This window comes from Alternaria viburni (assembly GCF_023758015.1).
Source record: "Alternaria viburni strain BMP 2772 chromosome Unknown scaffold_12, whole genome shotgun sequence".
Lineage (NCBI taxonomy): Eukaryota > Fungi > Ascomycota > Dothideomycetes > Pleosporales > Pleosporaceae > Alternaria > Alternaria viburni.
In genome coordinates this window covers 290,039-316,724 of record NW_026055781.1, presented here as the reverse complement: position 1 = coordinate 316,724, position 26,686 = coordinate 290,039, and the positions used below count along the sequence as shown (strand labels likewise).

The 26,686-nt window shown below is 52.7% G+C and overlaps 8 protein-coding genes across 8 annotated transcripts; 4 read left to right on the top strand and 4 right to left on the bottom strand.

Annotated features, from left to right (window-relative positions):
- Nucleotides 1-1,363: 1,363 nt before the first annotated feature.
- On the top strand, nucleotides 1,364-3,063 carry J4E79_006132 (uncharacterized protein; the record flags this gene model as incomplete). The annotated part of the gene is made up of 3 exons (XM_049355004.1): nucleotides 1,364-1,898; nucleotides 1,943-2,925; nucleotides 2,977-3,063. 3 exons carry the CDS (start codon nucleotides 1,364-1,366, stop codon nucleotides 3,061-3,063), a joined length of 1,605 nt encoding a protein of 534 aa, XP_049210400.1.
- Nucleotides 3,064-3,631: 568 nt separating this feature from the next.
- Nucleotides 3,632-4,211, bottom strand: J4E79_006131 (uncharacterized protein; the record flags this gene model as incomplete). The annotated part of the gene is made up of 2 exons (XM_049355003.1): nucleotides 3,632-3,985; nucleotides 4,047-4,211. 2 exons carry the CDS (start codon nucleotides 4,209-4,211, stop codon nucleotides 3,632-3,634), a joined length of 519 nt encoding a protein of 172 aa, XP_049210399.1.
- Nucleotides 4,212-4,814: 603 nt separating this feature from the next.
- Nucleotides 4,815-5,057, top strand: J4E79_006130 (uncharacterized protein; the record flags this gene model as incomplete). Its single annotated transcript, XM_049355002.1, has 2 exons — nucleotides 4,815-4,923; nucleotides 4,996-5,057. The coding sequence occupies 2 exons, from the start codon at nucleotides 4,815-4,817 to the stop codon at nucleotides 5,055-5,057; spliced, it is 171 nt and encodes a 56-aa protein (XP_049210398.1).
- Nucleotides 5,058-5,397: 340 nt separating this feature from the next.
- On the bottom strand, nucleotides 5,398-8,665 carry J4E79_006129 (uncharacterized protein; the record flags this gene model as incomplete). The annotated part of the gene is given in 4 exon segments (XM_049355001.1): nucleotides 5,398-7,583; nucleotides 7,635-7,863; nucleotides 7,918-8,617; nucleotides 8,637-8,665. 4 exon segments carry the CDS (start codon nucleotides 8,663-8,665, stop codon nucleotides 5,398-5,400), a joined length of 3,144 nt encoding a protein of 1,047 aa, XP_049210397.1.
- A 387-nt stretch (nucleotides 8,666-9,052) lies between these two features.
- Nucleotides 9,053-10,088, top strand: J4E79_006128 (uncharacterized protein; the record flags this gene model as incomplete). Its single annotated transcript, XM_049355000.1, has 2 exons — nucleotides 9,053-9,637; nucleotides 9,690-10,088. The coding sequence occupies 2 exons, from the start codon at nucleotides 9,053-9,055 to the stop codon at nucleotides 10,086-10,088; spliced, it is 984 nt and encodes a 327-aa protein (XP_049210396.1).
- Nucleotides 10,089-10,959: 871 nt separating this feature from the next.
- Nucleotides 10,960-13,802, bottom strand: J4E79_006127 (uncharacterized protein; the record flags this gene model as incomplete). The annotated part of the gene is made up of 2 exons (XM_049354999.1): nucleotides 10,960-13,306; nucleotides 13,519-13,802. 2 exons carry the CDS (start codon nucleotides 13,800-13,802, stop codon nucleotides 10,960-10,962), a joined length of 2,631 nt encoding a protein of 876 aa, XP_049210395.1.
- Nucleotides 13,803-17,847: 4,045 nt separating this feature from the next.
- J4E79_006126 (uncharacterized protein) lies at nucleotides 17,848-18,654 on the top strand (the record flags this gene model as incomplete). Its single annotated transcript, XM_049354998.1, has 1 exon — nucleotides 17,848-18,654. The coding sequence occupies one exon, from the start codon at nucleotides 17,848-17,850 to the stop codon at nucleotides 18,652-18,654; it is 807 nt and encodes a 268-aa protein (XP_049210394.1).
- Nucleotides 18,655-22,687: 4,033 nt separating this feature from the next.
- Nucleotides 22,688-25,263, bottom strand: J4E79_006125 (uncharacterized protein; the record flags this gene model as incomplete). Its single annotated transcript, XM_049354997.1, has 3 exons — nucleotides 22,688-23,652; nucleotides 23,705-25,070; nucleotides 25,123-25,263. The coding sequence occupies 3 exons, from the start codon at nucleotides 25,261-25,263 to the stop codon at nucleotides 22,688-22,690; spliced, it is 2,472 nt and encodes an 823-aa protein (XP_049210393.1).
- Nucleotides 25,264-26,686: the final 1,423 nt, after the last annotated feature.

Sequence of the window (26,686 nt, the reverse complement as noted above, 5' to 3'; positions counted from 1 at the left end):
GATGGTGATTGCTGATATACATCCGTACATAACCAGAGTTACTTGTGGAAAGACCCCAAATTCAAGCGCGAAGCCCACAAGATTAGCATCAGGATCACAAAAGTTGATCCGGTGTCGATCTTGCCGAACTTGTGTCTGGCCCACTTAGCGCGTGAAGCATCGGATTCCAGGGTCATGATTGGAGGCGCTGCAAAGTGCGGGGGTCCTTATCGCTCCTTCTCCGATTAAATCCCTACTTCGGACGGAACAACTCCAGGGCTGCTGTCGGACCTTGCAACCTTATCTAAGCGATCGTATACAGACCCTCATCGCGGCAACCGTCCTGTCGCTCGTTAGAGCGCGCTAGGTGAACGCATGCAGTGCAACCAACCCAATACCTTAGTACCCGGCACCCCGGTGCACTGCTGCTCGACGCCCAAAGGCTACCCCAGCCTGCCGAGTCGGCCCCGTATGGCATGGTCTTAGCGTGGCGTTCACCAGCCGCGCGAGCATCAGCTTCAGTCATCATTTGCACTATCTTTGCTTTCCCTGTCAATCTAAAGCGCCATGCCTCGACCAAAGAAACCCGGGGTAGAACCTAAAAGAAGATCGCGAAATGGCTGCTGGTATTATCCTAGATCAATGGAGTCTGTTCATTCTCACTCACCAAACACAGGCCGTGTAAAGCTCGAAAGGTCAAATGGTAAAGCAGTACCAATCGTGGTCTCATCAGAGAGTACTAATAGCATCTCACAGTGGAGAAGAAAAGCCAAGCTGTACCAATTGCGAGCGCCAAGGGGAAACATGCGACTACAGCATAAGACTCAACTGGGGAGGCCGTTCAAAGAAAGATAAGACAAGTACAGCCTCTGATGCTTCGAGTGCAGCGTCTGGCAGTCCGTACCAGTCCTCCTTCCCATTTGAAGAGAACGTTTTCTCGTCTGCCCCCGAACACCCCGTGCAATCACAACATGCACGATCAACATCACGAACATCCCCACCTAGATCTACGCATTCCATTGATCCAGCTTTGATGCAAAAGCCGCATGATGCCATCCGTACTGAAGCGTCGGGTGCGGACATCTACCTTCAAAACCAAACGTTCACGTCCGTTCCCTACAATCATACACAGTATCAGAGTACTGTTGACGCTCGGTCGCATGTTACGTATGATTCGGGTGCACCCAACCCCCGTAACACTGGGTTCACATATGCCAATCCTACGATGCCGCCGCCACTGCAGGGTTCAGTGGATTCGATGGCCAAACGCCAGCAGTATGGCTTCTCTACAGACTCGAACACACCAACGTTCCCAGACACAAATTCGCCAAACACACTTTCACCAACGCCATACAGTCCATACTCGGCTATGCCGCTAACACCGATGTCAATTGGCTCTGAAGGAAACATTATGCAAACGTCGTCAACACCGCAAAATTCAGCACAATCACCGCCGGATCTCCGTCGTGTGTCTGTCCAGTCTCTCATCAATGATCTTCCAAGAAAGCGATCACGGCCGGCCGGTGATGAGGTCGGACGTGGCCGACAATATCCTATTGCTGATTCTGCTTTCACCACCTACGGATACGACTTGGGTCTCCCTGATATCGATTCTCCGAGGAATGACGACTTTTCTGCTATTGCCATCTTCAGCCCACAAAGCAACACCATGGGGTTTAACGAGGACATATCGTATGGTAGCACTGACCCCCACGGCAAAGACATGGCCTTCGAAAGCGGGGGTTATTATGCAAAACCAGTTCCGATCAGGATTTCGAAGTCTTTAGAACCACTGCCGTCACTGCTCGTAGAGAACCAGATGAATCTCTTGTACTTCCATCACTTCATCAATCACACAGCGCGGGTTCTTGTTAACCATGACTGCGAGCGGAATCCGTTTCGCGAGATTTTACCAGAGAGTAGGTGAACGCTAATCTTCATGGATCATTGTTAACAGTGGCAGTGGCTGTACAAGACGAGAACATAATGAATCTTCTTCTCGCATATAGCGCTGCACACCGAGCACGCATGCTCAATCACCCCGAGCCCTCAAATCGCATCGCCGTCTGGGTGCAAGACGTGTTTCCCAAGCTACGTGAAGCGCTCAACGATGATCCCAACACTGTATCCGACAGTACTCTAGCAGCAGTGATAATGATGGCGAGTCTGGAAGTTATATCTTCTGGAACATTCGAGGTACCTGTATCCTGGCAAAGCCATCTAACCATGGCACGCCAGATGATCATCCAGCGTGGCGGACCAAAGGGCATGGGACGGCATGATCGCGTGGCCTACTTCCTTTCGCGTTGGTTCGCATACCTCGACGTCCTCGGCTCATTGAGTGGGAACAAGAACGATACACCTCTTGGCTCCTTCTACTGGTCTAGCGAAAACGCTTCCGCGGACGAAGATTTTGAGATTGACTGTCTAATGGGCTTTACGACAAGATGTGTAGGATCATTGGCTCGCGTTTCTGAATTAGCGAAGCGCTGTGAACCGCAGCGTATCGACGAAGAAGGCAATGTAAGGGAGGGCTGGACTCCTAGCCCTGAGATTGTAGAGGAAGCCGTGGAGCTTCGTCACGCACTGGAGGAAGGCTTACTGGACCGCAACATTAGGAAAGGATGTAACCACCGCTCGAGTACTTCCTCTGAGTCTGAAGGTGCATGGGATGCAACCGAGATCTACGCCACCAACGAATTATTCCACTGGGCAGGTCTAATCCACTTGTATCGTCGCGTTCTCGGAAAACCCGCCATGGACCACGAAGTTCAGCAAGCCGTGCGAGAGATTGTGGGCCTACTGTACAAGATCCGGAGAGGAAGTACAGCAGAGGCATGTTTGATCTTTCCCATGTTTGCTGCTGGCTGCGATGCGCAAGATGAAGGACAGAGGGAGAAGATCATTGAGCGGCTGAGGAGTGTGGAGGGCTTCGGACTGAACCATGTAAGCTCCTGCCATCAGAAAGTAAAGACTGACTTGCTTACTCCGTATCAGGTACCCAAAATCAGTACGCTCATGAAGAGCGTCTGGGATACCGGTAAACCGTGGGAGTCGCTCGTCTCTGGCGAGTTCTTCGGTTGAGAATACCTTTGTGAAGATATGTTGCATTGCCGTCTTGGGCCACCGAATCGATGCGATGACTATGACGAGGATCTACCGAGTGCTAGTAATACTGCAGTCATGTGAATCCCGTACATGTAAGTCGACAGAGCAAAGAACCCGACAGCATGGCCATCTGGTGGATTGATGGAATTGATTTCTGGGCAATGAGGCTTGCGCTGCCCATGTAAAGTCGGCGCAAAGATGGCGTCCGTCGACCGCACGCCCTCGACGCCGAGTATGGGAGATGCGGTAGACTGGCTAATCTAAGGACATGAAAGACGAGAGTTTGATAGATGTGAGGCTTGAAAGAAAGTTGGCGCGAATATCAGACTGATGCGATATTACAAAGGAAGATAGCGTAGCACATGGGCATGAGCAGAGAGGCAGATCGACCGGCGACAACCAATCAAGTGTAAGAATACAGTATTTCTGAGGGGTATCATCCATCCATCTGATCTACATATCATTATATTATACAAATGCCCTCCATGAAGCCTCAAACCCTCTGACCCACCACACCAGCATCCACGCACCAAAATCCGCACCCTCACCAAGGCCACCAACCCCCTCTAGCAACTCTCCCCACAGCCCTCGTCCCCTTCCCCACCTCATCAGCCCCCTCCCTAACCTCCTCCACAACCGCATCAACCGCCTGCCCAAACTCCTCCCTCTCCCTCTCCATCGCCTCCGTAGCCTGTCCCCACTTCTGCTGCGCCATCCACCGCTGTTTCTCAATCGCCTGCCGCAGCTCCTCTTGCAAATCGCGTATCTCGGCTTTTGTGTCGTGTGTCTCTTCGATGGTTTCGAGTTTGTACCACAGGTAGTAGGTGAGTTGGTATGTGAAGAGGGCGCCGAGGAAGCATTTTAGGAGGGGCGAGCCGAAGGTGCCGTAGTATGCGCCCTGTGAGGGATTTTGTTAGTATGGAGGGTAGAGGGAGGGTGGTTGTTGGGGTATGACGTACTACCCGCGATGGCTCTTTTGGCGGCGGTGCTGAGTTTGGGTTTGGCGGCGAGCTGGGGGGATGCGGTGGTGCTTCGGCTGCGTATGTTCTTCGGGATGTCTGGCCTATGCGATTGGGTATCGCGCTTCTACTCCATATCGACCGTGTTGCTCTGATGTGATTCATGGTGTCGTAAAGCTGCCAACTTTTGTCCCCGCTTCTGAGCTCGTTCGGTCGCCGCTGCGTGGTCGCCAGGTATTGCGGGAGGGGAGGTGTCGAAGAACGAAAAGTATAACGTTGGGTTGTTTGCGAATATGCGACACAGATTATTGCGCCGACGGTGGTAGAGCTCTCCACGTGCAAAGAAGCGCAGATACGACAAAAGTGCCTCCAGACAGAAAACGGTATAAACCTCCGTCCACTATCTCCGCGTATTCAGCTAATGCCGGTACCCTAGCGCCGCCGCACAGACCCACGCGATGCACTTTCCAAAGGGAACACGTTCACCATACATCTTGAACCCTCATTTCCGCTTCTCTTCTCCCCTCTTACCAGACACTAGACGCTCGCTTCCTTTTTCCCGAAACCCTTCCTGGACCGCGCGATTTACAGCCATCTACCTCGTTCCACGTACACAAACACACATCATAATGGTACGACACCATCCCCTTCGCGGCGCAATGGAGCGGCTCTCCCTCCTTTTGTCGCATTCATACCACAGATGGAATAGGTAGCTAACCATGGCCACCAATCCTACAGGCGCAAACACCACAACAGCGCCAGGCAAACATGCGTTTCGCCAAGGCGCAGGAGAAGAAGATGGGCAAGCCCGAGTCAACGGAGCCCGTGGTCAAGAAGAGGGCGCCTCAGAAGAGCCCCATTAGCAGGTTCTGGATCAGTACGTTCTTTTCGCCCCGTGGTCTACTTTCTTAGATCTTGTGACGACATGTACTGACTAGTATTCCCACAGTTGTTCTTGCTTTCATACTAGTCGGCGGTCTGCTCTTCGAGGTCCTTAAGCTCTTCTTTTAGAAAGCTGGGGTCATGCGACGCGATGCGATCGGTTACCGGACGAATACGACTTGGGCCTCTACTTCGATTTCGATTCTACAAACACGGGGGGACTACACATCGCACACATATATGCTGGGAGAGCGGATAAAAGGGAGAAGTTGGAAACAGCTTGGAGGAGCAACTTGGCTTTGAGGCCACTTTCTTGCGTCAACTACATAGGGCATACGGCGTTATAGAGGCATCGTTGCGGCATCAAGGGGACTTGGTATAGCCGATTTTGTGGTAGCAAATTACCATTGAGCATTTGATATCACATTTGTCCAAGACTCAGACACCCATCTGCAGCGTGCCTAGGCTACTACTCCTCCGGTGCATCGGCACCCTCATCCATGACCACAGTCCGCCTCTTCTTTTTCTTCTTCTTGACTTTGCCTTCTTCCTCGCCCTCAGCTGCGCCTTCAGCTGCGTTCTCATCTTGGCCCTCAGGTTTGACCTTCTTCTTTTTCTTCTTCTTGATAGGCGCTGCTTTTTCCTCTTCACCAACTTCCGCTTCCGGTGGAGGCGTTTCGGCTGGCTCATCTCCTTCCACAGCAACCTTTCTGACCTTTCTCTTCTTTTTCTTGACGGCGACTTCTTCTTTGACGTGTAATCTCTCGCTCGCTCGCTGCATCTCAAGCCGTAGTCGCTCGACTTCCTGGAGCGCCTTCTTCATCTCCGCGTCTTCCTGGGCCTTCCTTTCGACTTCGAGTTGAGTGAGCTTGCGATTCGATATGCCTTCGTCATCCAAGCTCAACGACCCAAGACCGGAGCTGTCCACCTGCAACAGTGATTTTTTCGTCTTCCCTGGACGTGGTTGCACGATGTCATCTCTCGAAGCGTCTGGTGCAGCAGGTCCAAGTGTCTCATCGCCCATGATGTCGACTTTGCGCACAGGCTTGCGCGGACTCCGCGATCGCGGTAGATGTTCAGACGATGACCCTTTGCTGTCGAGATTGAGCTCCATTATTGGAATCGAATCGATATCGAGCTCGTTGTTCTCCCTGTTGCCATCTCGCACTATCCTACTCAGTGGTGTGACTGCGCCGCTGCCTTTATCCGCTTCGGGGTCGATGTAGAATGGGTCATCTTTGTAGCGTTCTTTCCTTTCAGCTTTCCGACGCGCAATGATATCAGCGTCCAGATATTCATCTTCCGCTGCGTTTTGATATGATGTAGGTTCTTTATGCGGGGCATCCAGGCGATCTGCAGCCGGTGCAGCAACAGCAGGAGGCTCTGAGTATGCGGCTGCAGGCTCCGAATAAGCCGCATATACATCATCCTCCTCTGTCTCAAAGCCTTCTGCATCGGCTGTGTAGAGCAAATGCTGTAGGTTGGGGTTGATTGGTGTATCCAGATCCAGATCTTCAGGCAAAGGAACCTTGCGTTGAGCACCAGGAGCGACCGGGTTAAGCTCAGCGCCAGAAAAGAGGGCAGGTATAGCTTGAGTAAGTAGTAGAGGTGGATCGGTGAATGCGTCCTGGTCCGCGCTAGCAGCAGTGCCTGATGCAGCTTCTGCCGCGAGACGCATGAGTTCAAGGTACTCAACTGCCCGTTCTTGGACTTCCAGACTAGGATGTGTGGAGAGCGGCTCCAAAAAGTGGATAATACGAGCCATGAGAAGGGACATTAGCGTTTTGCGCTCCGGAGTCCATGAGACTTGATCGTTTCCAGCCATGCTAGAGAAGACCTTGGGTATCGCTTGCAGATATACAGCGAGCGTCCTCGAAGATAATTGGAGAGAAGATGGGTGTAGCAGAGAGGTCATGACTGGCTCTGGGCGGGTGAGGTAGTTGGCGTACTCTCCAACCAGCCAGCCAGCGTATTCCAGTACACCTTGGCCGCCGTTTCCGGATGCTGGGAACATTTGGTCTCTCCGATCAACGAGCACGAGCGACTGTGCGGCATCTATAGCTTCTGATCGAACGCTCTTCACCCGAATGGCAACGTTCTGCAATTCGTGTCCGATGCCACCACCAATGTCGTCTGAATGTTCTATTTCTTCCTCCTCTTCCATAACCGAGGTTGCTTTTGTTGCCGGTGATACCCTGACTAGCTGAGTAAGTACATCAATGTACCATTCGAAGTCGGCAATGTTGCTGTAAGTATCGCGTGAGCACATCTCCAGGATCCTCCGAATGACGCTTATCCTGTAGTCGTCTGGCAGTGGCGGCGGCTGGTCGGATTTCTGTTCGTGCTGAGGCAGATTCTCTTCTGCGTCGGAGTCGTCGTCACCATAAGGTGATATGCCAGTCAGCCTACCTCTGTCGTTGTTGGGATCGCTCGCCGCTGAGGCGATTGGTGCGTTTCGAAGCTGTCGCATCAACCTTCCAACAATCGCTGTGAGGTTGTCTGCATTAACCATGCCAACCACCAGATCCAAAGCACGCATTCGTATTGAGATATCGGGATCGTCTATGCATTCGAGGATGACGTCTTGCTGCTGGGAAACCAAGTATGGATGTGAGGTGACGATCTTCTCGAACGCGAGTAGTGCGACATATTTTACTGCAGATTGATGAGAAGCCAGACGTCGAATAACAGTGTATATTAGCTTACAGTTTGCATCTCCCTCTATGATCATCATGCCTCGTAGTTTTCCAACACATAGCTTTGCTACCTCCTCACCTTCAGCAGTGCCTTCTACGGCTTCTAGGATACCACCCTGGATGATACCACTGATACATTCGTAAAGTAACGACATGGCAGACGTCTCCCGTATAATCTTGGTCAACGGAGGTAGCAGTTTCTTGATGAGTCGGGGTTCTAATGGGGTTAACGTTGCAAACTAAGGCAGGTCAGTTCAAGTTCTGGGTTTATGTCCTCTGAGCTGAGTGCTTACAAGTTTGATGAGCTTAATAGCCATCCAGTTATTGCCTCCTTCTACTAAGAGATCAAATAGTCTCGGTGCAAGCGGTAGGAAGTCCTGTGGTCTCCGCCATCCCAGCTCACACACGACGTTGACGATTGCCGCTGTGACGCTCGCATCCTCATTGTCATCTAACAAGCGCTCCTTGATCTTAGGCCATGCGGGCCGCAGTGTCTCTGGATACACAAGAGCCAGGCGGTATAGTGTTACGACAGTCTTCTTCCGGACCATTGCGTGCGAATGCGTCAGGCGCGGTATTAGGTCGGAGAGGACCGAGTTGGCCATGCTCGGGTTTATGACGTGTGGTATGGCGCCTAGCGGGAGGGCGATGTACTGGGGACTCGAGCTCATGATGTCCTTCTTGAGCTGGTTCTCGGCGAGCACGAGGACTTCGGTATCCCGTCGAAAGCTCTGTACTGCGGCCAGGTAACCCGTGCGCTTCTGCTTGAACTTGGAGCTTGACATGACCTCGAGGACGTTGAAGCTGGCCCAAGACATGTCGTGGCCGAACATCTCGAGGTACGTGAGCTTCATGAGGGCCGTGGCCTTGAGGTCCATGTCGTTGGTCCGTATTTCCTTGCGACATTCTTTTATGCTCTCGGCGATGTACTCGCGCTCGCTGCCTTTGTGGTTTCGGAGGCCCCGAATGAGGTCGAAGAGAGATTTCTCGAACCTAGGGGACTGTTAGTCACGACACTTGTATTGGAGATTTGGCGAGCATTGCATTCTGGCGTGGCTCAGGCAGCGTCACGCAGTCGTGTGTCGAGGTGTGCAGGCGCGCGAGGAGGGGTAGGTGTGCAGCGTGAGAGTGAAGGTGGTGGGCGACTAGGCATCATCATTGGGAGGCGGTCGTCATGGCGGGCGTGTTTGGCGACATGAAAGCGGGCTCTAGTCGGTCGTCTGCAGGGAAAGCGACTGCTTGTCGGGTCGAGGCTGTTGACGTGCACCTGGAGTCCAGAGGCTCCACTACCGAACGCCCGCTAGTTTCGCCGGCGGAAGCTTGGGACAGGCATCCCCATCAGCTTACCTAACTCGACATGCTTCTCCAGACACTCTGTCGCCATTGACACGCACCCGACACCTAAAGTCGACGCCCGCAGCCGCCAGCATGACACAAGCCAACCTCCTCTCTCCACCCGCGCAAATACCACCGCCCACCGCCCTCGCCCTGTCCCAAAAAGCCCCCCTCGTCCTCTCCACAACACCAACGTCGACGCTCCCGTGGCCCCTCTCGCTGCTCTTCTCCCGCGAGACACCCGAAACATGGACCATCCACGAGAACCTCTTCCTGTCGACACTCCGCACCGGCGACGAGAATGCCGCCCTGTCAATTCTGCAGCGCCTCGAGGCCCGATTCGGCGACCACAACGAGCGCATCATCACATTGCGCGGCATCTACAACGAAGCAACGGCCCGGTCAGACGCCGAGCTGGAGAAAGTGTTCGAGGCGTATGAGAAGATACTCCGCGACGACCGCACCAACATGAGCATCCGGAAGCGGAGGGTTGCCGTGCTCAAGGCGCTGGGCAGGACCGCCGATGCCATCACCGCCGTGGCCGTGCTCCTGAAGAACAGCCCCACCGACTCCGAGGCATGGGCCGAGGCAAGCGAGCTGTATGCGAGCCAGGCAGCGTGGGGACAGGCGATATACTGCGCAGAGGAGGTTCTGCTCATCACACCGAATGCATGGAGTGTGAGTACCACAGTGCCCCGACGATGCCATACGTGTACTAACCCGCCCTCAGGCTCACGCACACATTGCGACCCTACACTACCTCTCCACAGCCTCCAACAACCCACCCAGCCTCAGCTCCCTCGCCCTCTCACTAAAGCACTTCTGCCGCTCCGTCGAGCTCAACGACGCCTACCTCCGCGGCTACTACGGCCTCAAGCTCCTCACCACGAAGCTCAATGCCATACTCTCTGACTCCGACTCAGCAGCCAAGCGCAACACACAAGAAGACGATGACGTCCCCGTCCCCAACGCCCAAACCGTCAAGAAGCTCGAGGAAATCGCTACAAACAAGCTCGCAGAAATCATAAGGCAATACAAGTCAGGAAAGAAGGCCTGGCAAGGCTACGACGAGGCCGAGATCATCGCGGCGCGGGAGCTGTTAGACAGAGACGGCAAGACGGAGCGGTGAGGGACTGCATCCACAGCAAGTGACTGAAATGGTCATGAAACGGGGCGTTTTGGGCGTCTTTGGTGTAGACACGTGGAATACGTTCCTGGACAAAGTGTTTCCAGCACAGTTGCTAGATACCATTCCAAGTGACTTATTAATCAATCATCAACAAATCATAATGCAAACACCGAGAACAATCACGAGTGCACATGTGTAGCCAGAGATAGAGTGAAGATTGTGCATACAAAGACGCTTCGCAAAGGGTATATATCCATAATTATTATTACGAGAAGAAGCCCGTCAGCTCCCTCTCAAGCTCAATTCCCTCGTATGCCCTTTCCCGCTATCTTCGTCCCTGACCATGTTCGACGCTCCGAAAAAACAACACCGGACCCTTTCATGCAGATCAGAAGAACAAAGATAGATGGATCATTTCCCAATTTACCCCACACCACAAATGCCCTAATGTGGATATATCTGCCGTCGATGCCACATGCTAGATAAGACAGCCTAGCGGAGCCGAAAAGAAGAAGAGATAAGAAAAGAATAAGAAGAAAAAGGTAAAACAACGCCTAGAGCTGTTGCAACATGTATGTTTTCCTTCAGTTCAACAGAAACAAAAACGCCACCTGTAAATGCCGGTAAATGAAAAGAGAAATACAAGAATCTTGGCCATTGGCCATGTTAAATCGCTTCCATATATCTTCAAGAAAGTGGTGGTGGAATGGGAGGAGGAGGAAAGAACAATTAACGGGACTCGTTTCTTCTTGTTGTTTTTCTTTCCCTGGAACCATGATATCCGTTGTACGCGGGCGTTTCTAATGTAATGCGTTTGTAGGTGCGATGAGAAAAAGGTTCGTGTATGCGTCGCGAATGTGCGTAACAACACCTAGATGTTGAGACCGCGAGTGAGATCTTCAAGTCCGGAGCTGTTGTTCTCCTTGCCCTTGGAGTGCTTGTTCTTACGTGCAGCCATCTTGCCCCAGTCTTCGTCCGCGTCGTCCGTCTCAGCGGGGGCCATCATTTGCGGGCCAGGGCTACCCTTCTTCAAGATGCCCTTGATGGTGCTGGTCCTAGCCTGGTTTGCGCCGCCGCCCGAGGCTTGGAGTGTCATCGAGGTGCCGTTGGAGACAGCGTCGGAGTGGTTGACGACAGGTCGGTACCTAGCAGACAGACCAATGTTAGAACGCTCGGATGGGGCGATGGAGGGAGTGTACCCTGGATTCGGGCCCATGAACGACATGGCGCGCTGCTGTGGTTGGTTTCCGTTGCCTGACATGAAAGACATAGGTCGGTTTTGTCCGTTCGGTACATTAAGGAAACCCCCGCCTCCCATTGTACTGCCCATCGTGCTACCCGCGTAGCCGGGGTTGGGCATCGCCATCGACATCCGGGGATCTTGTTGTTGGGGCTGCTGCTGCATCATCTGTAGCTGCATTTGCTGCATGGCGATCATCTGCTGCATTTGTTGCATCTGCTGCATCTGCTGCATGTAGTCGTTCCCTTGCTGCATTGGGTATCCCATCTGTCCCATGCCCATTCCCTGCATTTGCCCACCCATCATGGGGTTCATCATGGGGTTCATGCCGCTCATCATGGGCATGTGTGACATCCGCATCGGGTTCTGAGGTTGGCCGTTCGTGTTCATTTGCTGTCCGAGAACACCAGTGAAAGGCCCTCCCTGGGGCTTTTTCGCCGAGGCACCGCCCATGTACTTTTGCTTGGTCATATCCCTCATCTGGATCTGGTCCACGAGCGAAGGCTGCGACATACCAGCATCTTGATACATCATGTTAGGGCCCATGCCCATGTCTCCAGCAATCGAGCCGCCTGCGACTGATCCAGGACCACGCGCAAAGCCATTGAAGCCCATAGACTCTCGGTTCGTCGGCCGGACCAAGCCTCCTCCAATGAAAGAGGAGTTGTACGGATCCTGGGGCAAATGTCTCGCGAAAGCAGGCAGATTCCCCTGGCCCATGCCACGTTGACTCATGGCACCTGCTGAGGCCGGGCGATCGGGTATGTAGGAAGGCATCGAGTTCGTCGGTTGACTGGGGAATCTGTTGCGAGCTTGACTGGGGAAGCCGTGTTGGGCGAGAATGCCGAGCGGTACATCCTCGTCTTCCCATTCTTCGGCCTTCATGGAAGTTTCCGACGGGAAGCCCATGTGATCTGCTCCCGGCTCTGCAAGACCCCCAGGAGCTGTGGTAGACCGTCGCATAGCCTCGCGGGCAAAGTGCATCTGCTGATTCTTGCGTCTCATGAGCTCTTCTTCCTCTCTTCTCTTGATAGCATCCTCCTCGTCCTCGTAGTCTTCGTCGTCGGAGCTTTCCTCAGGTGGTGGCTTGTTCATTTGCTTCTTTTGGTATTCCCTGAATTCGGCCTGCGACATTACTCTCCTACCAGCCGCTGTACCAGGGACGGATGCAGTGTTGCTGTCTGAGGCTACTGCGGCAGGTTTCTTTGCTGTCGTGATTTGTTGCTTGGGAGCAGGCTTCGACGGCGCGAACAAGTCTTCGTCCTCAGCGTCATTGTATGGAGAGGCCGTCCGAGCGAGGGAAGCTTTGGGGGTTGTGTTTGTGGTCGTGCTCGAAACAGTGGCTGATCGAGATGAATAGGGGGTCTGGTAGGAATTGGCAGACGACGTTGAGGTGGAGTTGAGCTGTTGTTCCGGAGAGCTTTCACGATATGACTTCCTATCGGTATATGATTTGCGTACGAACTGTGCATCTGCATCTTCGAAAGTAGGTGCTGGTTGGAAGGTTGGGCTTTCTGAGGCGACTGGCGCATACGATGAGTATTTGTGGGGAGGCGGCGGCGGCGGCGGCGAGTCGTTGTCTGAATTCGGAGAAGCCATGAGGTTGTCGGTAGAGTTGCGACTGTCCCAGCTCTTCATTGGCGGTTCAATGCCAGTGGGCGGTAGAATCTTGATGGGTTCTGCTTGGAACGTGCGCTTCTCCGAAAGCAGTGAGCGTCCTGCGGTCTCTCGTTGAATTTCGGGAGATTCCTTGCGGCTTAAATGGCCAAACATGTCGTCCTCAAAGCCGCCGAAGTTCAGATCCCCCTCGAGCTTGGGCGGGACTGCAGTGCTCGCGTAGCTGGATGTGGTCATGGCGCGATTTCTGCCACTCCACCCTGTCCCTGACAGATCCTTGTATGAGGAGACGCCGGAGCTTGACTTGGGCAATGAGGGAAGATTCTTGCGGAAAGCGCTCACCGACGACGGAGCCGGAGAGCTGTTGTGTTGTGAGACGGCCGGTCGAGGGATATTAGTAAAGAGGTTGTCGTCGGAGCTGGTGTCGGTGGAAGAAGGAAGTGTAGAGGTGGAGCCATGTTGGCCATTGGCGTAGGGTCTCGAATTGGAAAATTGAGTCCCACTGCTTGACTTGCTGTCGCTAATTAAAGGGTCAGTCCGGCCGACGCTATGACTAGTGGATACGAAGCTTACCGTTTTGACGATCCTGGAGACTCATCGTCAACGGACTGGTTGCGATTTTTGCTGCCAGGATGGCTGAAGCCGCTGAAGCGAGGAAACTTTGATGATCTCTCTTTTTCCTGTGTCTTGCGCTGCTCTTTTGCCTTTTCTACTTCCGTCTTGCTCAGCACCCGGAAGGCACCAGAATCAGCGGGTGCAGTTGTGGTAACTGGGCTCGTTGCGATGTCGACTTCGTCGAACACATTGCCCTGAGACTTCCGACGGGCGGTGAATATCCCTAGGCCTGGCTTGCCCATGTTGATGAGTTGTGGTTTCCAAGTACGAGAAGCGACCAATGCCTCGGGCGGCCTATTCTGATGTGAGATGCGCTATCATATACTCCAAGACGGGCGATGCGTGGCGGTTGTGGTCGAGGAAGGAGCGACGGGTGCGGTCAGGAAGGAGCCAAACGTGGGGATGGGCAGGTAACGAATGGACGACTTGATCTAAACGTCTGGTATTAGCTCTGATTTCCGTGCCACTGGCGATGCAGGGTGCTGGCGCAGTGTCGAGAGATGAGGAGAGCGGGCGCGGCGGGTGTTGCTGTGAGAGCTGAGTCGGGAGCGTCGTTGAGGGCAACTTCGTATTACCGCGTTTCAACGTCAGGGCCGTGTCGATCTAGCCGCGTATTGATAATATTATGCGCCTCGAGGGATTCGCTTGCAGTACGCGGGGGCAGGAAAGCTCGTCGTGGCAAGATGCGCCTCTGCCACTTTCCAGCGCATCGCCTGGGCCGCTTGTTGGTTTCGAGTGCGGCGTTGCTCAGTCCTTCCGGGGCCCGGGAGTTGGGTGGGTTGGGTGTGCGACTTACCAGACACGAGGCGGGTAGCAGCAGCAGCACCTGTTCAACGAGTGACAATGTCTAATTGCAGACGGCGGAGACGCGATGATGTAGTCGGAGGGCACGCGCGGAGAAAACGGCGGGATCATGAACGAGTATAAGGGCGCGCACGGATGGCACAAAGCGTAGTCAGGAGTGCGCCGTCCCATCATCTTCACTCGACTGCCCACTGCCCTCTCGCTCGGCCGGGCCTGCATCTGCCTAGGTACCGAACCAATGGCATCCGCCCGCAGTAGGCATAGCGCCAAATCGAGCGGCCATGAACTGCCATGTTGGGTTTTACCATGTACAATTGCGTCTTGACGGCCCTTGAAGTTTGCCCACGGCGCGCCAAACGCTGGTACGATTCATGCTGTCTTGCACGTAGCTGCGAGGCTGCCGTGCAGCTTCACACATAAGCCCTACTACCTGTTGAGTCGACGGCTGCAAACTGCTGGTCGAGGGTGCTGGTACAGTAGTGTAGCCTCCTAGTCCGACCACCATCCATGTCCGGGACCCTCATGCCAAAATTAGATGGCTAGGCCAAGAGAACTCATCAACCATGGTCTTTCCAGGGCCGCACGCTCGTTGCTCGCTACCTGATAACAACGCCTGATCGACAGTATCGACGCGCAGTCCGGTCGACGTCATCAACACTTGCCATGTGCAAATTCTCACTGCGCCTGGTGTTTCGGCCCTGGACACAAGACCCTTCGTATTACACTGCTCCACAGCATAACGGACCCTCTCGGACCATGCCCGCGGTCGGCGCGATACCGTCGAGCCAAAATTACAACCAGCCCACATCTGTCTAGCGGCCCTGTTCCATAGGGACCGTGGAAGCTTGAATGGCTGTGAGTCGAGCCACAAGCCAGGGCTGTCGTTGCTTGTGATTACTGCACGCCAGGATATGTGATGCTCCATTCAGCCTGCAGACTCCGAGATGACACTTCTGCAAGACGAGACGCTTCGCCGCCCGGGCACTTCTCTTGCTCGTGCCTAACATGCAGCTGCCTGCAGGCTCGCTACCCGGTGCGAAAACATCGCCCAAGCCCGCGCGCTTGCTCTAAACCCTGCTGGATTCCCGTCTTAACGATATCTAGCTAAGAGAAGAAAGCCTGTTTACACTTCACACTCACTGCGCGCATTTGTTGTTGGGCGCACAAATTGCTTTGGATGATTTCCCTCCCAGATCGATCTCAGGAGGCTGCTGGTGGCTTGCCAATGTTGCCATGATGAGAGCACAGACGCTGCCGGGCAGGCCGCTACTGCATATTTCTCCTTATGGCTACACGCATGCAAGCCAATACCAACCTCGCTGATCTGGAGGGAAGCGTTCAGTTCATGAACTGCGACCACCTCTCTCCACCGCTCTGGCAGCACGTCATGACTACCATTATTTTGCGGCCCTTTTTTTAGGCAAAGCACTCCGAGCTGTTGCCGGGTCTGTAACGCGTCTCGTCGAGAGAATTTTTCTTGTTCCAATCGTACGATTTGCTGCGCTTCTGCAGCTGCATGGGCTGAACGCGGCTCGCCAGCTTCCCGGGCGCTCGCTGTTGGCTTGCACCCTAGAGTCGTGTTCGACGAAGCGCTGCAGCATTACTGCGGGACATGACGCCGTCTCTTTTAGCTCTCCCGCCCCTCATTAATTCCAACCTCTCGTTTGCTTCAATTTCAACGTTCTGTTCACCCCGCCTGCGAACGCGTAATCGTGACGGGAGATCTGGGGGTCGGTCAGCTAGCCTCACCCTACTTGCGTCTCAACACGTTCGATCGATCTGCGCTCGGCTCTCACTGTCAGCTCGGCTCCTGGAGATCAGCCGACCCAAATTGGTTGGCATTCGCTCATATCGCATGTGTTCCCAGCTGGTGACAAAACCTTTGTTAACTGTACAAAGTGTTCATTGTCGGTGCCTTGTTTCTGAACTCGCGCGGTAAGTAGCAAGCAGGACCTGCCGGCTTTTCAATTTCGCTTTATCCACATTGCTATCACGACTCCTTGTCTTAGCATCCTCAATGCCAAGACGTCGCAACAGGATTCCGGAAGGTCCAATGAAGGAATTTCGGCGAGACCGTTACATCCTCGATAGTCTTCTGTTATGACCGCGTCAACTTTGTAGCGAGTCTCGGGCATTTTGCTTCTTTGCTGTCGGCTTCACCTAGTTTGCTTTGTTTTCCGTTTCTAGTCTGTTGCCATCCGCCCGGTACCGTGTGGAGACGGGACAAAACACTCATGCAAGAGACGTCTCTGCGTACGGTCATGAGACTCGATAGCGGCGTATGTCCGGGCTAGGACCATGGTCGCATCTGACAGGTCTGGTGAATGTAACGGCCGTGTATCGGAAGACGACAGCATTCTTCTGCTCGAATGGGCGCACACAAGGCGACTGTGTAGATGCCGTACTGATCACACCTGCGGTACTTTAGTTTTGACGCAGGGTAATGCTAAGAGCTCACGCGCCGTTACGTCGATCGAGATGAGCAGGTGGGATCAGGTTTTTTATGTCGGAGAACATCTGTCGCTGAGAAAGAGTATGGGTGGCACTAGGAGAAAACGTGCTGGTGAAGACAGGTAGCTTGAGTGTGCTCTAAGGGCAGGCGCGCTACGACTGAGTGCAGCTTCCCAAATATCTGCACCAAGGCTACCGCGGACTCACCGAAGCGCATGGACGCTCGAAAGGGTCCAATGACGCAACTGCGTAAACAGTGACAACGTTCACTCTAGCCCCAACACTGCAATTGCTTCTTCTCGTCTGGTAGTCCGACCCCCACACTCCACTGGCGCTACTCCACGACTTTCCTCTTACATCGGCGGCAATACCAGCAATCAGGCCTCAGCAGAACGTAGGAAAAACAAAGCCTGGTCATCTTCCGCGCAACCTGCCGACTGGGTTCCTCGATCTTCCGCCCGAGCTCCGCAACGAGGTGTACAATATCCTTTAGGAGGATAAACCCTCGCCAACCTAGGAAAAGACTGAACAGGTCTGCGGCCTATATTAACATAGAAATCTGCACAGCAGGTGGCCTGACGTCGATGTAGGCTCTAGGCCTGTTCAGCTTTTTTCTTTTATAAGGTGCACCTGTTTTTGAGAAGTACTATGACGCCCGGAACTGTGCTGGTGGGACAGCACACAGTCAATGGCTCATTCATACGCGGTACGCCAACCGCCATCACATGGATACTGGAGGCAGTATTCAATCGTCTTGTTTCCCCACTTCATCCCATCACATTACAGAAGACCCGCAATGCATCCCCTCTCTCCGCAATTTGGAAGATGGACAGATATTGCGCTCATGCATGGGTCGCTAACTGCCGAACCTGGGCATATTAGCCTCATATACCGTTTCAACTGACCGGAGAGAAGGCCCCATCCATAGCCAGATAGCTCCGAACTTCAGCTGATAGTCATAAAAGAGTCAAATCAGCATGTTGAACTATTGAAGTGAAGTAGACTTGATATCAGCCGCACCGACTTGCAAGAATGCGCAACCTCATCGCCACCGTGGCCATTGCCTTTGCAACACAGATCTTCGCAGCATGTACCCGCGAAGCCCTCAAATCAATCACAGACGAATTCCTCGCCGCTCAAACTGCGGGACAAACAACCTTCCCTTCCCTTTCTAGCACCGTCGCATACACCGAAAACCGGAAGAGCGTCGACATAAAATCTGGCATTCTCTCCAAACCCATGAAAATCGACCATGCCAGAGCCCAGCACGACACAACTCAATGCGCTGCATTCACTGAGTTTATTGTCACCAATACCGCCGCGCCGTATGTAATGGTAACGCAACTCCGTCTCGACAATAGCACCAAAGTATCGCAAATCGACACCATCTGGACAAGCAAAGGAGACTGGCTCTTCAACGTCACAGGCACATACTACTGGGCCACGCGCGAGAAGTGGGATCCCATCCCCGCCGCCAACCGCGATACGCGAGCTGTCATCAAAGCAGCAGGAGACGCCTACTGTGACCTCTTCAACAACAAAAGCGTCACAGTGCCCTGGGGCTCGCCGTGCGCTCGCCTCGAAGGCGGTGCGTATACGGGCAAGGGTGAGGCGACGGACAGATGCGATGTCGGTGTTCCGAGTGGTGTACCTCTAGTGAACAGGCAATACGTTATCGACGAAGAGTATGGGACTGTGGATATTATCATGGATTTTGGAGGTGTGGCAGGACAGGTTGGGGCGGATGGGTTGCCGGATAGTCATGAGTTTAGGGTTGAAGGGGGGAAGTTGAGGTACGTGCATACGCTCTCAAGTTGTGGTGGGAAGGCGTGCATGTAGGTTTTGGATGCATTGATGTGCATGTGTGGGCATATGAGGGTCAGTGCTTTTGGCAATGAGTAGAACGAAGTTGAATGTTCGATGTATATGAGAACCATGTGATGGTTACTTGCCAGCAGGGCAAAAGGGAACTCCAGCCGTATCAAAAGTTAGTATTACTCTTGCATTCTTGAGAGGCCGTTGTTATGCTATAGGGCTTTTTAGGTCATAGGTTATGGTAGGAATAATCCCGATCCCAACAGAGGGCTCACTCCTCAATCATCCTTGCCAATACTCTCACCATGTTCCACGTGTGCGCACAGCTTCTCCTTCGAAACTCAATCAGTTTTCAATCCCCGTACCACATCACCACATCTCCGTCAGCATCATACCATGCCTCTGCACAGCCTCTTACGTCCAGGTAATCCACCCACTCGTCATTCTCCACGGCCAGTGCTTTCGGCACTCTCTTCAGAACACCAGATGCATTGCCATCGAATCCGCCAAGAAGTGACCTCTCTGCTTGAATTGTCTCCGTCTCGTCTCGCACAACGTGGTGGTTTATGGATTCGCGGACATGCGGAGCTTGTGGCGCGTCTGTCATGACGACATCCCCGGACCCGTCGATGGAAGGAGCACCGTGTATGATTCCGTTTCTGCAGACGAGTCTTTTTTCAACGAGAACAGGGTCAACGTAGTTGTGTAGACGCCAAGTTTTGCACTTGGAGGTATGTGTGAATGCCCAAATCAGTACCTCAGGTTGGGTCTGTATTGCAAGCTCACAGACGCCTGTCAACCTTGCAATCTCGGTACCGCTGATAGTGAGTGGCCATATGGAGCTGCTATCCTCGCCGTCGCGTTGTCTTGGTTGATCAGAAGGAAATGGCTCATCCCACTAGTTTAGCCAATGGTTCCTCTTATGTCCCAGTGAGACTGCCGTAGAGGCATTGTAGGCATCCCAGCTCTTAGCGTTTTGCTCCATCTGCGATAGACGAATGACGTCTGGAGGAACGCTGTACAATAGCAGAGTGTCGCCGTAAGCCACGATGGCGCGGACTCCCTGCGACAAATCCGCAGCCGCACTATACAGCTTTGGTACAGCGTTCTGTTCTGGCGGAGTGAACGTGATCTTTCGAAGAAGCTTCGTAGGTCCGCCAAGAGGTGCGTCGCAGCCTAATGTCAATAGGCCGTTGACAGGGTCGATAAACAGGACGTGATACCCGTCACTTAGCGGAAGCGCATGATAGTGATCACAACTAGGTGAACCTGGACGATGCGTCGCAGATTCAAACCCAAATGAACCCCAGAACGACGCCATGGTGGGCCGGCCGAAGAACTTCCGGCTGATGGCAGGCCGATCTTCTGGATGTGCTGCACTGGAAATAAGACGGAGCTTCTTGGCAGATTCGAAGCCTGGTCGTGGCGAAAGAAAGTACAGGTGATCGCCTGCTAGATGTTAGGCGCATGGTAAACCCAAGAGACGTGTACTTACTCGGCGCTGTGAGCGGGAACTAACGACTCAAACTCTGTCCTGTGAGCGCATCAATCCAATGCAATTCAATTCCTGCTGAACATCCAAAGGCGACGCAGCGACGTTGCGGGCAGATAGAGACACTGCGTGGTGGATCGTCTTCGGCGCATAGATGGCGGTATATCGTCGTGGTTCCCCTTTCGACAGGAACGGTATGAACGCATGACTCGAAGGTGCAAAGCCCATGGGCAGAAGGCCTCCGTGAGGGTCCGGAGATGTTGAGGTTCCATGCGTGATTGACGAAGTGTTGATCGTGGGCTTGATGATCGTCCGTATTCTGGAGGTCGATGCGCTGGTTGTTCGACCGTACGCCAATCGTATCGAAGGTTGTGGGATCTCGCTCTTGGACGAATGGACGATGCATTCGAGCCGTGTTGCGTCCCTGAAGACTCATACCAGCCTCATAGTCATTGATACAGCTAGTCTGGATAGACGCAGATGTGGTGACACCCTTCTCCGGCCCATCAACATCAACATGTACATCGACGGAACCGTTGCCTCCGACTGTGCGTCCATAGTGCAGCTCACAAACCAGGCCCATGCGTCCTTCGAGAAGTGCAGCGATAGCGTGTCGCCCAGAGGAGACGTCCATGCTCATTTCAATGACCCTTCTTGGGCATACGACGCTGGTAATGGGCACCGGAAGTCCACTCTCGAGGTCGTAGATGTAGATTAGGGTTTCTCGTGCGACACATACGAACCGACCGCAGAGACTTGTGGAGAATACCAACCCGCTAGCATACCCATTGGCTAGCTCAGTGAAGTCAATGTCAGAGCGTTCCACGATAGCGGCTCTGTTATCCAGTCCGTTGCCGCTCCATCCAGATGACAAAGCACACTGCCGAGCAAGGTATCGACTCAGTGACCATTCTTCGCTATGCGAGGCAGCGGTCGCAACAGGATGGAAAGCGGCACTATGCGCTGTGGCAGTAGTATTTTCAGTGCTACTCAGCCAACCACCCCTGCTTAGCATTGCATTGAGCAGTTTCTTATCGAGACTTGCCCGCATCCAGTGTCGGCACGTATGGCGTACGGCATTGAAATCTTTTGGGCCAAGGTAATCGTATACGTGCTGAAGAATCTCGATTGGAAGGTGATACGAGTTGGGAAAGGTTGGTGGTGCTGCCACGCTCAAAGCGAGATACCAAGCACGATTTGTTAACCTCAACGCCTTCCATGCAGCCGTATCCAAGTACGGTGAGAGGAGCGTAGCAAAAGTACGAACCGGAGTCGTAGGTGCGTGCTTAACAGGATTGGGATTACTGCACGTAGCATAACCTTGTGCAGGAGTAAAGAATGGAGAGCCGTCCTCAAGTGCGATGACCAAAGGGCTTTCATCTTCTTCCGACGGTGTGCGAACGCCGAGTAGAACATCAGTCACAGTTCGAGTGATGCCTTGATCGGTACCAGGCTCCAGAATTGCATCCTCAATAATGCTGGCACTGTCGAGCATTGAAAAAGAGTCGGTCCGCGCTCGTCGTAGTAGTTGTATGTCGCTATTAGTTTCTGCGAGACTGGGAAGGCGAGACATTGAGTCGCTGTAAGACCCTACGGAGCGGAGGCTTGGTCCACTGAACATGAACGTGGCAGGCGATACCATGTCTAGGCTGGGTACTGAGCCGTATAACGAGGACCCCGGTCTGGACCCAAAGCTGGATGCTCGCGATCTTGCTTCTGGACTATCTGCTATCACATTACGATCTGCGGCGCTACCGAAGAGCGAAGTGATGTATCTGTGAAAGGCCACTCGCGGCCTAGATTGTAAACGGGATGTGAGAGCAGTATTGGAGCGGTCGGCTTTGGCAACTCGAGGTAGGGTCTTGCGACTATGAGGGATACGGGTTCGTGAAGGTCGAGGAAAGACATGACGAAGAACTTCGGAGCGTCTTGGGACTGGTGATTGCGCTTTGCTTGTATTGTTCGGGGTGGCTTCGTCCAATGGCATCGTCTGCGATAGGGTTGTGTCAGCCAGGAGTGGGGTCGTCATTGCGTAGTCCATTGCGTGCGACATTTGTTCGCGGCGGGAACGGGGCGGAGTGAGAGACAATGTGCGCGTCGTTGGCGATCCCGAGAACGAGGCTACCCGGAGAGGCTCGAGTTGAATGATAGGAAGCGCTGATTCGGACTTGGTTTCCGCCACCCCACGCGACAGGTATATCTGAGAAGACGTGATTGAAGCACCCCCGTGATGGAGGTGCACCGTTGGTTCAAGGTGAGTTGCTAATAATAATGACCAGAAAGGAGACCGGAAGAGTGTTAGCCAGTTCAGAGGATGTGTCTCCTTTCGAATGTCGAAAGAATGCGTGGCATGGTTTGGGTACCGCGTCTCAGAAGCGCTTGTGGTGAGCGGGTGAAGAACGTAAGGAACAACGAGGTAGAACATAATCAAATTGATTGCGGTAGTGGGTATCAACGAACACAAACCAGGAAAGAACGACGACGAGTATAAAGTGGTAAGAACGGGAGATGCATACAAGAAGGAACATCCTTGACCTTGTCGAGGTAAGTCCGTCTGGGCTACTCTCAACTGCCATTCGCATCATCGGTCCCAGATCCATAAGATCCGTTCTGAGGCCTTCCATGTTTCTGTAGTAGCCATACGTCATCCAGAGGCATGATGAGACTAGGGTTCTGGAACCGTAGGCCACGTTCACGGGCTTCGTCTAGAGTGAGCCTGCCTGCTTGCCCGTTGGCAAGCGCTTCTTCCTGAACATCGCGTCCAAGCTCCGATTGTTCCGGACTCCGCAGGCTTCGTAAGGCGATGAACTTCATCAGTGGCCGATAAGTGCGCGCAAACACAACAAGAAACCACAGAGTGCAGACGACCAGCGGAGCTACCATAACGGCCCGCTTGAACGCCTTCTTTAAAGCCAATTGACCAGCCACAGTGATTTGGAACAGTACGACACCGACGAGAACGCGGTCGCACATCATTGTCCATCCTTTGCCAGTCGAGTGTTGTCTGTGCTCCATTGCATACAAGAGTTGATACTTGTGCACAAAGTGGCCGATCATGAAATAAGCCAAGCCAGTAAGCAAAACCATCCATGAGTCTTGCAACACACTGTAGACGATACAGATGATGAAGATCAAGATGGTTTGCGGCAAGAAGAACCCGTAACTGAAAACCGGTGGTTGTACCAGTTCGGCGTAATCTCTTGGAGTCTTGGCGCCGATCAGGTAGACCGGGTACAGAGAAAGGGCACCAAACTCCAAAAGTCGGAATGGAAACAGTCCGAATCCTTGAAGGATGATGAAGTTGGTGTAAAAGCTGAGTAGATTCGAGAGCGATGTAGCCAAGGCGTATGCAATCTGTGTAGCGCTTGTAAGCTTCTCAGCGAAGCGTTCAAGCATCGCCAGGAAACCGGAAGCAGTCCCCAGTATGGTGAAGAGAATGAAGAAGTTGAAGAAGACGAAGAAGAAGTTCTTCGAAATGACTGACAGCTCGACATCGCCCTGTGAGATCATCCCTTGCTTGTTGGCAAGCCCTATAGAGCGTTAGCATGACAGGCAGTGACTGTTGACGGTTGGCACACTTACAATCATATAAGAAAGGTACAAGTACATTGATCAGAGAGACTGCCAACGTAGGGAGTTGGTTGTTGAAAAGAACCTCGAGGGTGGGGTGTTCGTGCAGCAGATTTGCCAGGCCGGGCAGTACCTCTTGAATGGAGCACGTATTCAAAGCACCGGCAATAGGTACTAGCAGGAGTATCCAGAAGACGCTCAATACGCCAATAGCAATCGTAATCGACCAAGATCGAAACATTCTTTGGCCGCGAGACAAATATGTATTTGACCAGACTACGTCCTGTGGTGCCGGACTTGTGTGGGCTAAGAGCTGTAGTGGCGAAGGGTCGAGCACAGCCTGGATGGCCATTTGCGCACTTGCAACGCTGTCCATAGTCACAAACGCCAACGGAGTCGGTTCAAATTCTTTCTTGCGCAGCGCCCGAATATCGTCGTCAAGCGCGCGCAGTTTCTCTTCATAGTAGTCAATGGCATCTACCCTCTTATATCTCAGCTTGAAGCGGCCATACCAGATCTTCGCTGTCGGGCGCTGCTGCGCATAAGGGCTGACGTGGCCAGGGTCTCGTTCTGCGTCGCTCAGGAAGTGGCTCGTCTCGCTCTCCTCGTCACCGCTGTTCTCAGTATGCTGTGGCGGATGTGGCTGGACCACCGGAAGAGTCTCCAAGCTTCGTTCCACGCTTCGACTTCCAAGATGGACAGTCCAGGCCTCCTCCAATTTCCGCAAGACAGCTTGTCTCTCGACGACTTTGTCGTCAATCTCTTTCCAATTCCTGCAAAGGGTCACGCTCTCGACCTTGCCGATGCCGAGATCCATAATGAAGTCCTTGATCTTGTCCTCGGACCGTAGGTCGATAGGGATACCAGATAGTCTGATGGTGCGGTCGGTGATGGTAGTCTGGCTTCCTAGGTATTGTTGCCGGACATCAATTATTCTCCTTGTTTCCGAAACGATCAGGTACATTATGAGGGCGGTGAAGAGGTACACGAATACAAGATACATCCACAGATAGTCGGTGTATTGTTCGTAGCCGGAGGTGAATGTCGAAAGTGTACTTCGCATTTCAATGCGCTCGTGGCTGGGCTTCTTGTCATTCGGAGACTTCTTTTCCTCCTTGTCCTGGTGTGTGTCGTGGACTGGCTTGATGACGGCTACAGCGAAGAACAACGTAACAAGCAGGAACTTGATAGCCATCTTGAAGAAAGCGAGGTATACGTAGGCATCGAGACCGGCTGAGGCGAGCACCTGGTCGTCGGTGATCTTCCATAACGGTATAATCCAGCCGAAGAAGCTATCGGGGAGGTCGGGTAGCGATGTCGCGAGGTTGTTCTGCTTCTTGCGCGCAGAGTAGAGGCCTTTCCATCGTGGGCGAAGGAACTAATATGACCAGTCAGTAGGGAGGTCAGAAGACAAAACTGCGAGTACGCACGCAAAAGGCCAGGAAGGCCCCTATGCCAAGCGCGGCGGAGATGGAGATTTGAAGGTGGAACGCGCGCTGCGGCCGGCGTATGCCCAAAGGGTCGTTAGGGTCGTTGGTGCCATTCCCGCAAGTACCGTTGCCTTTGATCATTGCCAAGTGCTATCGTGAGTCGCCATAAACAAAATCGACGTTGAGGGTCGTGTTCAACAGGAGGACGGAGGGTGGTGTTGGCGATGTCATGATGCGCACGCTAGCCGCCCAAGCCACGCGACTCATACAAGCTTCACCCCGGTCCGTTACCCGCCTCGTTTTCTAAAGACTTCCTCACCGCATATCACTCACCGCATGCATATAACAGCTGCTATTCGCTAATGTGGGCACAATTTCGTCTCGTGATCATATGCTATGTACTGTGAATGAGTACAAAGAATTCGACGGCGGTACTGACTAGGTACAGTTCATCGGGCAGATGACGTGTCACAGAGCGGATACCTGCAAATACTTCCCATCCGGCAATGGGCAGGTTTGACTAGCAAAACAAAGGTCGTAGGAGCACTGGACAAGATGATACATGACTGAGAGGACTACAGCTGTAGTTGCAGATTGCTCGGATGCACCTGCTACAGCATCTTTTGAAGCCCAACCTGACTGCTGTATGCGATGACGCAGGCTGGCTGTTCTTTTCCATTTCCCTCCCAAGAAGATACTATTCGTTCGTGCACTTTGTAGGAAGATCTTCGCCATGGTTATTGCTACCACAGCACTCGCTCAAAACGAAAGCAGACCTCAAGACCAGTCATTTGATGCAGCGAAGTGGTTCGCCACAACGGAGGCTGTCTAGAAGCACCCCGAGAAGTGTCATTTGGAGCCATTCGACTTGGAAATTGGTATGTGCTCAATGGTAGCGGAAGCAGTCTGACCAGGACTGCAAACCACGTTCCTCCCAAGGTTGGATATCTCAATGTGAGGAGTCTATTCCTCTTACGGTTGGACCTCGGGAGACGCGTGAACACGTGCCTTATCGATAAGCACCAACGGTGATCGCGAAACTTCGCTGTCGGTACTCTCTCTAGTTCCGCAGGCGTTACTAGTTTCAAGTAGAGAGAGAGGGTTTATCTAGGCGCGCGCTCGCTACTATCTCTTTTATATCTACTATTATTTCTTCTTTTTATAAAAGCACCTTTACACTACTAATAACTATATCTACTATACCTTACTATAGCTAGGCACTATAGAAGAGCTATACCTATTAGTTAGGTATCTATACACGTAATCTACCTATTTACTATATATTTACTTACTAGTGTTACTTCTTTACTATATATACTAAGAGTTTTTCTCTTTATATAAATTATTAATATATTATATACTTCTTTTTATTTTATAAATTATAAGCTTATTAATACTTCTAAGCGTAACTTAGCTACTTATATTACTTTTCTTTACTAACTATATAGCGCTTAACTATATTATTATTTATATTTTTAACTATACTATTTTATAAATACTTTTTACTTTTTATTAAATATAACTACTTTTTATAGTATTATTACTATTCTTAGTAAGAATTTTA